Genomic DNA, 10,435 nt, shown 5'->3' with positions numbered 1-10,435 from the left:
TTGTCCCAGGGTAACTTACCCCCTTCTACAGTAAGTGGAGGTTTTGATTGGGCAGGAGCAGCTGAAGTGGAAGAGCCTCTAGTGTTAACTAACCAGGTGCCCTTCGCTAAATGTACATCCCAATGTGTGAAGGTCTCACCACCCATTGCTTTCAGTGTGGTTTTTAACTCATTGTCTCATTCAACTTTCCCATAGGGTGCTGCATGACAGGGAATATGATATCCACAATACCGTGCTCTCTGGCTCTGGTGTCTCTGTAAGACATTTTTAAAATTAGTTTCATTGTCCAGCTCGGTCCTTTCTGTCAGTACAGGACTTGCTCTGCAAGGCCCAAGATGGTGTTCCAGGCAGTGGTCTGAGACACAGGGTACATCTTCAGCCATCCAGTGGCTTGTTACACCATTGTAAGCATTTAACAATTGCCTTGGCAGGTTTGTGGGAGTGTGATGTAATTAATCTGCCAGGCCTCCTTATATTTCAACCATCACCCACCATACCACAGGGGCTTTACCTGCCTGGCCTGCTTGATTGCAGCAAATGTTTCACAGTTATGGATAACCTGGGATACAATGTCCATTGTTAAGTCCACCCCTTGATCACAAGCCCATCTCTGTTTTGTCTCCCTTTCCTGATAACCCAAGGCCCACCATGCAAGAAACAATTCACCCTTATGCTGCCAGTCCAGATGCACCCGAGACACTTTAATCTTGGCAGCCCAATCCACCTGTCCATTGTGATTCTCTTCAGTAGCCCGACTCCTGGGTGTGTGTGCACCTACATGATGTACTTTTACAGCCAGCTTCTCTTCCTGACCAATGATGCCTCGCCATAATTCATCAGCCCAGATGGGTTTACCTCTGTGCTGCCAGTTGGTCTTTTTCCATTGGTCCAGCCACTCCCACAGTGCATTTACTATCATCCACAAGTCAGTGCAGAGGTAGAGTACTGGCCATTTCTCTCATTCTGTGATATCTAAAGCCAGCTGGATGGCTTTCAGCTCTGCAACCTGCCTTGATCTACCTTGTCCCTCCATAGCTTCTGTGATTTGCCATGTAGGACTCCATAACGTAGCTTTCCAATTTCAAGGTACTCCTACAATAGAGCATATTGCTTTTCATTTTCTGGCAGTTGATTATATGGTGGGGCATCCTCAGCACATATCATCTTTTCCTTCTCCTCTCCTGGTAACAAACCAAAATTTTCACCTTTGAGGCAGTTCACAATAATTTCCAAGATCTCTGAGCAATGGTGGTTTCCTGTTTGAGCTCACTGGGTGGTCAGAGCAACCCACTTACTCCATGTAGTATCAGTGGCACGATGGGTGTAAGGGAATTTCCCTTTGAACATCCAGCCCAGCACTGCCAGTCAGGATGCCACGAGGAGCTATGTTTTCGTACAAATCACTTCTGAATCAGCTCAAACCATTTCAGTAAACTGCAAAGATCTCATTTTTAGTTGGGGTTAGCAGGCCGGATCCTTTGTATCCCCAGCTCCAGAAACCCAAGGGTCACTGCTGAGTCTCTGTGGGTAATTTTTACCAGAGGTCCAGGAAGGGCCATTCTCCCTGGCTGCACCGTAGAACATGTTTTTACATCTCGTCCTGTCCTAACTGGCCCATAGGCTACTGCATTATCTTCCCCTGTTCCTCCCCCCAAACTGGGTACAACTACTAATGAATTCACAGAGGTACCACCCCAGGCCCAGGCAGAAGAGCAACACTGAACACACATCCCTAATGACCCTCATTGCCCTTGACGTTACCATGCCATGCATTATGATATCACGCAGTACAGCAACAAAGCCATCCTGATCCCTCTCCCCATTCTGAAAAAGAGCACCATGAGGAACACAAACAGAAATGTATGAGTTACCTACCACACCCACATGCATGGACCAAGCAACATTGTAACCAGGGGGCTCAGTACCTAACACAACAAATGCTTATGTCAAAATTGTTTCCAACAGGCTCTGAACAGACTTACTGTTATCTCAACCCTTCGTTTAAACATTAGTTTAAACCCAGCTGGAAGTTAAGCCTTGTGCATCCAGTTAGAGAGGAACAAAAGGCAGAGATAGATTGAGATAACAATTTACTGGAAAACAGCAATCTGATAACAAAACAAACAGAACAGTAACAGTACTAGTAACAACACTATAGGAGAGGGTGACTTACATGGAAAATGCCCACTGAGTTCAACCCGATGTGACTGCACCACAGTCACAGCTGGAGCCGCCCCACCACTGCAGTCGCTGCTTGCTCCCCAGAAAAAAGGAACAAAGTGACAGCAATCCTCCACGTGGTGCCTTATTCTTCCAGCCAAAGCCACGTCTCCTTTCTTTGCAGAAGTGTAAATCCCTTACTCCTGCCCACTGAGATGATATGAATGGTATAGCACAACAACCCAGAGGTGCCTGCAAGGCTCCAAGCTACAACCCCTCATGGGAACAGCGAAAAAATTAACTCTGTCCTTGGCCAAAACTAGGACAACTTGATACATTCTAATCCTGCTAATGCAATATATTACAGGATGTATGATCCTAATTATGAAAAAAAAAAATCCCTCTGTGTCAAATTATCCATGTAACAGTACTTATACCCCTCATCTTACAAGCCACTAAAATGATCCTTCAGATCCGTCCAACACAATCCACTCTGTAATTATGTGATTTTATTTGGTCAAAAGATACAAAGAAAAGCAAATCAGCACCATCCAAGCAGAGCACAAAGGAACAAGACTCCTCACCATCCTTGTTAATTATTTGATAACACATAGTCTTCCTCCTCACCAAAAAAGTCACTCATATGAAACATGAGATGCCTTTACTGACAAAAATCCCCAGATCTCACATCTCATTTCTCACACTGAGTCTGAACCTTTCAAAACTAGGTGTTTTGACAGTGGTGGTATATCATGGCTCCTAAGCCTTTAAAGTATGAAACCTTTGGCTTGCTGGCAAGGTATGAATCACTGTTCTGGTTACACAAGAAAGAGTGCCCATATGGGAGTAGCCAAACTATGTATTCCACAGCCATCTACATTATTCCTGATGAACTGTTGATGGTGGATCATTTTGCAGCAGCTGCTCAGTGCACACCCCACCCACCAGGCTGCAAACTGGGTGTTAAACCCTGAGTGGCAGGGCAGCGTTTCTTTGTCTTCACATATTGACTCAGCTGTGATAACTGCACCCAGCAGCCTAAGGCTGTCAGCACTGCCAATGGGCCATAATGGCTCAACAGGCCCAAAGGGCAGCTGTACCAACCTAGGACATAAAGGACTCCGCAAAATATCCCATGACTCAGAGGATTATATCATTCCACTGTGAAATTCCCCACCCTGGAGAAGGTAGTGAACATTCCTGCCTGAATGCGACCGTACATAACCGGAGTTTTGGGACTGCGAGAACCACCACCACCAATGGGCATCCAGAGGGGGGACCCAGATTTCCACAGGACCACTCTTTCGACAAGACCAAAACCATCATTTCAACAGCACTGCAGCTACTGCTTAATTGGACTACAACCACCACCCCTGATCAACAGGGGCCAGGTTGTACTCTGACTTTGCCAGTTTAAGCCACTGTTTCTGTACTTTCTGCCTTTATTGTGATCTTCCTATTAAATTGTAACTCCGACTTGAAATCTCTCACAAGGTATTTGTGTGGGGTTAATTGCTCCTGCTAGTTTACCTTCAAACCAGCACAATCACCTACCCCATAAGACTTCAACATACAAAAATACAGACGGATCATTTTTGGTGCACTTGCTATGGTTTGTCATCAGTTCACCATTACAGAAATACACTGAATGGAACACAGACTGAACAGAACAAACATCACATTAAAAGACCCTCCATATCGGACTAAAGGTGGTATAATTTGTCATTTTGATAAATTAAGTCTACCATAGATAAAAATTGGAGTAATTCTGCCTTCTTTTACAAGGAAGAGAAAATATTTCTTTTTTAAACTTAAAAGCTTCAGGGCTTACATTACAGCTACCCTCTTAAAATTCCCTAGAAGGTAACACTTGTAATATCCAAGATCTAGGATAGATGGCAAGATTAGAGAGGAAAAGGCAAATTGAATCTTCAGATCACTGGAGTACTCAGTCATCTTGCCAAGACAGGCAATTTATTCAAAAAGTAAAAACAATAAAAAAAGGATACTTGGATCTATTCATTTATTAGCACATAACCCAAGACAAACCAGTTAACTTAGAACTTCCTATAAAGCTGGGTGCTAAATTACATAGTGGCAGTTTTAAAACTGTTTTTGTCATATTTTTTTAAAACACTAGAAAGTAATTCTCTTTGCAAAAATACAGCAACTGATGGTAAGTCTTCCTAGTGTGACTAATTCTCTGCATTCAACATTTCAAAAAGAGGGAAGGAACGTTTTTCAGCATTTCTTGGGGGGAAAAAAGGTGTAATGCTATAACCAAGATTAGGTACTTGTATTTTTAAATTTTAAAAGTTCAGCACAGGTCAGTAGGTTATGAAACACACACATGAAGTACACTGAATTAAGAGTTTTGACAGTCACTTGAAATCCAGATAGAACCCCTGAACCTGAAATACTTCACAGCAGAGTCACTTGTACCAAATAAGCATTTTTTTGATCTTTCAGTGCAAGGACTGTTGCAATTCCTATCCTCCAAACATCTGTTATTCTCAATATAATTATTTTACTATGAACAACTTTATATATGAACAGTAAATGCAAAGGGTGAGAAGAAGAAGAAGAAAAAAGGTTTAAATGAGGTTATAGATAAACAATAAGTCAATAGCTGCTATTAATTCACTTTAAAATATCTAATTATTTCACACTAGGATAAATGCAAACTGGCCAATTCTGAAAAATCATGTAGCTCACTTTGAAAAGTCTGCAGTTCTTTAGTTAATTAAGCAGAGGTCATTCAAGATATAATTAAATACAACTCTATTGTGCCATATTTTGATTTCTATTCCAGTAATATATGTACACTGTATTAAAATACTGTAGATGGACAGTCTGATCAGATACAGACAGAGCACAAGAAACAGATAAATACATCTCAAATGGCTGAAAGATTAACCTTGTATTAGAGATTAATACCATGAAAAAATAAGGCAATGCAGAACATCCCTTGACAAAATCAGATGTCTAATTAAACTCTTGTTATGAGAAACATACAGCCTTAATCAGCTTCAACAGCTTTCTTATAAGAAACAAACTTTAGCAACAGCTTTTTCTCCTAGTGCCTATTTCTGTGTAATTTACTAAGCTCCATGGTCTTCTGATCCAGCCTAAACATTTTTTCATCTACTCATTCCCTGTGTGTCAGTGACCACATCCCTGAAAACAAGCATTCTCCTGATTTCTAAAATATTGCCCTTTTAATTTTCAGAATTATGCTGCTCTCAAATCATGCTCCAAATATCTGTGCAAATTAGTTCTCTCCAACTCTTTCTGTTTTGTACTGGCATTATGTCAGGAAAAGGTAATTAATCCTTGACAGTCAGCAGTTTCCAAAATTTCTCACCGCCTTCATCCTTCTCAGTGAAATTAACTAAAGTAGCAATTAAGATCCTCTTGGGTGACATTATCTGTATAGCTTTTCATTGACATTTCAGCCTTTTGTCTTTTCTTGTTCTTTTTCCTTCATTGGCTAGATCATTCCCTGTGATGTACACCAACTATAAAAAACAAGCCAAATTTTTCCCTTATGTAGCTTCACTGACTCAAATGGCTCTAAACCAGTTATAGATTTATTCTGGTATAGGCAGAGAAACATGCATGGTATGCCACTCTGGTTTTCATTGTCTCTGCATCCCACTGCACACTAAATTCAAAATCCCCTCTCTTCAGGCTTCCTCACAGCTCAACTGGTACTCCGTTGTACTCACTACGATTTCCTTTCTCTTTCCCAGCATCTCAGTACAAGGCAATGCTCTTTGTCCTGAAAGTGCAACCTCTCCTCATACACCCCAGCTCACTAAACTCCCTTTTTTCTGCAGATCCTCCTCTTCTGCCACACAGTTCACCCTCTTACATCAACTTTATTGACCAATAACTACCCACTATTTGTAAGAGTAGGAGAGACCCTGTATCTGATTGCATCTCCAGTTTCTCACTTCATCTCATCTCTCATCAGTCTGTATTACATATTCTACACCATTGTTTTCCAGTCCCTGCTTATTAATGAAACAAATAGTTCCATGTGTCACAAAATTAATGAAGCTTGGTTTCTTATGGAGCCACTCACAAAATTGAAAACACGGGGGAAAAGAGTTAAGAACCTGTCCACTCTTTCAGTGCAATGGATCAACCCAGACACATTCTAAGAAGTCCCAAAATTTGTTGTTATCAGATCATTATCTTGCAGGAAAACACAATGGAGAGAGGTGCCCAAAGAGTTCTCTCTTAGGAAGAAACCCTCTTCCTAAGCCCTCTTCATGTTCACTGTTGATTCAGTATGACACATGCCCAGACCCATGTTCTCCGATTAAGGCAGTGAAACGCTTGCAGGGTCTTTATCACTGCAAATCTCAAGAAACAGGGGTATTTCCACCCTCCTGGCTTTTACTAAATTGCTATGACAAAACACAAGTGACGTAAAACTTTTCATGCAAAGCTATGTCTCACACTCAAGAGAAAGGCCATGCTGGCACAGGCACTGTCAGATAAATTCAAGCTCCAGCTGGCACAGAAATGAAAATTAAAAGGGTCAAGTGGAAAAACCCTTGCCTCACTGCCTTGGGCCATGGCACCACATAAAGACGCTGGAAGCATTGTGAAGCATTCCTCCTGGAGTGTTCTTGTCATCTCCTGTTCAGGGGACACCCCAGGAGGCATCCATCACCATCATCTCAGTCCTTCAAGGATGCAGGACACATGTGGCTCTCAGCTACATGACCATGATTGGCTGCCATATGGAAAGTTATGAAAAGTTCGCCCAAGGAAACTTGTCACATAGTCTCTGGAAACTGGAAGAAGGATGATGTATAATTGCATGTGTTCATTTCTTTGTCCTAAAAACACACACTTCAGTTACTGTTTAAAAGAAACCTAAGTTTCCTGCCTATAAATATGTATAATGCCCTTTCCAAATATATTCACAGACAGCTCCAAGAAGTATTCAGTCTTCAGCAAAGAACTGGGTTAGTATTTAGTGCTCAGATCTAATAGGTATTGTTTGCATAAGACTACATACACTTTTAAGTATGCAGCTATACTCAAACCAAGATACTAACCCTATTCAATGCAACAGAAGCTGCAAAAACTAGGTCTCTGCTAGACTGTCCATACCCAATGCAATAGTGCTGTACCACATTTTAATGAGTTCAAATTAAATTTAAATTGCTTGATTATGCCAAAAAATTGCATTCCAAGATAAAATCTTACATTTTAAGTCTTTCCATCCACTGACAAATACTCCTTTTCACCGATTTCAGCCTAAAAGCACAAAAAAATTGACTTATTGTGGGATTTTATTTCTCTCCGCCATCTCCCTTAAAATATGTAGTACATCTTTTTGTGTGCAGATTTTCTAAAAAATTCGACTGTCTTGATGCAAAAGAGGCAGTAGCATCTGTTTGCTCTCTATTTCAATCAAATTTAAAATACATTTTAAAGAAAGTTGCAATTTTATGTTGATTTACTTTTAGGTAATCTAATCTCATTTTTATGATTCTGTTATACAATTATTTTTATCTTTGGACATGTAAGGCTGCAATGAAGGACAATGAAAATCCAGACGCTGCTGGAAGTGTGTGCTGCTCTGTCCAGGTTACAGAGAAAATGGGATGGAGGTTTTAACACTGTTTATTCCATACCAGACACATTATCGCTGGGGGTGCAGTCCCAGCAGGAAAAGCCAAGGAGCAGGCAGGGAAGTGCACCATCTTGTCTGGCTCTCTCTAGGGAGAAGGTATTGGGATCAGCCAGGTGGACCCAGCCCCTCTTCACCACTGTCAGTCCCCTTCCCATTCCTTTAAGCTGTGGCTTTAAGATGTGCTGAAGGACAGCAATGCCGAGTCCGAGACAACTGCTCCAGGGAAAATTAGAAGAAAGGAGAGAGAAAAGTGGCGGCACAGATCCAAGCTCAGCTGAGCCATTCAGAGCCCAAGCCCCAGCAGAACCGAGTGAGTGGTGGCAGGACCAGAGAAGGCTGTGCAGAACCTAACCATTGGAGCAGTCTGAGGCGGCAGCATGGTGCAAGCTTCTGGGAGGTTTGCTTGCCCTCCTTATTCGTTCTTTACAGACTGGGCCAGGGAGGTGAGACCATTAAGCCACCGGAGCTCTCATGGCCATATTGCCTTTGTCTGGAGACCATACCAGGCACTGTTTTGAGAAGCATTGTTTCTTTTGTTCCCAGTGATAAACGCCCTTTCCTGGGTGGGACACCCTCTTTTTGTATACTTTTCTCGATACAGTACTGCTGTGGTTATTGTGATTTTAATAAATTATTATTTTAACTCATAATCTCTTCTTATTGTCCCTCCATTTTCAGAAGGCGCAGGGGGAAAGGGAGTGGCTTTGGAGTTTGGTTCCCTGCAGTTGTTAAAACCAGCACATGCTGTAAGTAAAACTTGGATTTGAAAAATGCAAGTTATTCCAAGTGCGTGCTACCAGACATGTAATCCCAAATCCTTAGAGGGGTGTAAATGCCGTTAACTGAGGTTAGCCAGGGACTTTACTGCCCTGGGGTGCAGCCCATAAGCATGCAAGACTTGGCTCCTGAAGTACACTGAACTGGAAACTCCAGCTGCTCACAGTGGAAGGGACTTGCACTGTTAACAGATCACTGAAGAGTACCAGGCATACTTGAAGACAATCAACAATGCTTTATAGTTGGAGTCTTATTTCCCCAACTATCCTATAACTCAATGAAGCTGGTGAATTAAACTAGATTTAATAACCCAAGTGAGATTACACTTCAGAGTTGAGAAAAGCAGTGAATGTGCTTATTATGAAATAGCAGAAAAGCCATTCTGTTTCAGGTCATCCCTCTGAAACAAACTCGATCATCAGCTCTGCAAACTTCACCAACACACAAACAAGCTTTATTTAATATCAAAACCAGCATATTTGGTATGCAAGCACAGCCTAAATTAATACTAGAAACCACTTGGAGGACCCAGTCATAATCCTGCCAATTAAAAACAAGTGTTAGAAACCCTGGGTACCATTTCGGTTTGATCTAGCAGTAGTCTTTCCAAATGCTATGACTGTACCTTGTTCTAAACAAGAGTAATGCTCTCACAACTAAAAAACACTTGACGTGTTTTGTAAATAAAGGTTTACAATTCTTTACTAAACACAACAGCAGAACAACACTGAAGAAAGTCCCATATTTTCATATTGTTAAATTCAGCAGTCTTTAAAGCAAAATAATGTCCTGTAGTCTCGAACAATAATACTTAAATACTTAAAATGTGCAATACATTCTTGTGAGCAAGGGGCTTGGGGAGGAAGGGACTCTCTACTGCAGGTAAATGCCCACTTTATAGACACCTGTTACAATAATCCCACCTCAATAAGCAATGATCTAAACCCTTTACAAGTGTTATACAAGGGATAACCACAGTAGTTTCCAGTCAGGCCAGTGATGATAACCAAAGCAACCCCATGACATAAAGTTAGGTCTACGTCCCATGTTTGTAAAGACAAACTCCTTTGAATTCTGCAGAGGGACATTAATACCACAAACCTCAAGGTACATTTGCAAATCGCTGCAGAACTACTGTAATTCTTCATAAGCATCGGTATTGTAGCTCTGACAGCAGCCAAATGCATTTATACAGCCTATTTTGACAACACACAGAGCCTGACTTTTACTTCAGCTACTCATTTCTCCCTGGTTATGACATAAGACAATTTATAATAATATAGCATTAGTCAGTAATTCGTGGAAAAAGGTGGATGACTGCTTACAATTATACAAGCTTCAAAAATACTCATGTTTTGCACTTTTCTCGCAGTAAATTTATTCCAAGGTTCACCAGCCCCTATCAACAGTAGCTTCACCACGTAATTTAAAAACTGACAGATGGAAGAGTTACAGCTTTGTTTACCGCCTTCTCCCAACAACCAGAATGATGGTGTTGTAGACTGAACTGACAGCTGCATGAGACAGTACCCAGTATATAACTGCCAATTAATTACGTACCGTCTATTAAATGTGTACCAGTGGTCGTTTGTGTGTCTTGCAGAAATTAAAATACATAATAATTCAAATTTGGATAACCAAATAAGGAAAAAAGCCAAGGTTACCTGAGGAAAAGCCGCTGCTGCACGTGTTAAGAGCAGACACCAGCAGAGACGGCCCTCACAGACGTGCGAGGCGGCCTCTGGGGAAAGGCTTGAGAGCGAGGGCAGCCTAACTCCCGCCTCCGAGACACCCTTCCTCTGCATGGTTTATGCAATGAAGGTCTCAGGGAGGTCGCTCCTG

General features: G+C 41.6%; 1 protein-coding gene across 8 annotated transcripts in view; it reads right to left on the bottom strand.

Moving 5' to 3' along the window:
• MCTP1 (multiple C2 and transmembrane domain containing 1) overlaps nt 1-10,429 on the bottom strand; it is a 235,269-nt gene extending 224,840 nt beyond the window's left edge. For all 8 annotated transcript variants that reach the window (XM_008634576.2, XM_017735425.1, XM_017735426.1 and 5 more), the window contains exon 1: nt 10,258-10,429. In XM_008634576.2, the coding sequence (XP_008632798.2) occupies nt 10,258-10,398 (141 nt within the window). In that variant the 5' untranslated portion in view covers nt 10,399-10,429. The remainder of the gene's footprint in view (nt 1-10,257) is intronic.
• Nucleotides 10,430-10,435: the final 6 nt, after the last annotated feature.

Source organism: Corvus brachyrhynchos, unplaced genomic scaffold (genome assembly GCF_000691975.1).
Source record: "Corvus brachyrhynchos isolate BGI_N302 unplaced genomic scaffold, ASM69197v1 scaffold22, whole genome shotgun sequence".
Taxonomy (NCBI): domain Eukaryota; kingdom Metazoa; phylum Chordata; class Aves; order Passeriformes; family Corvidae; genus Corvus; species Corvus brachyrhynchos.
The sequence above is the reverse complement of the archived record's forward strand: the minus strand, read 5'-3'. Positions and strand labels throughout refer to the sequence as shown.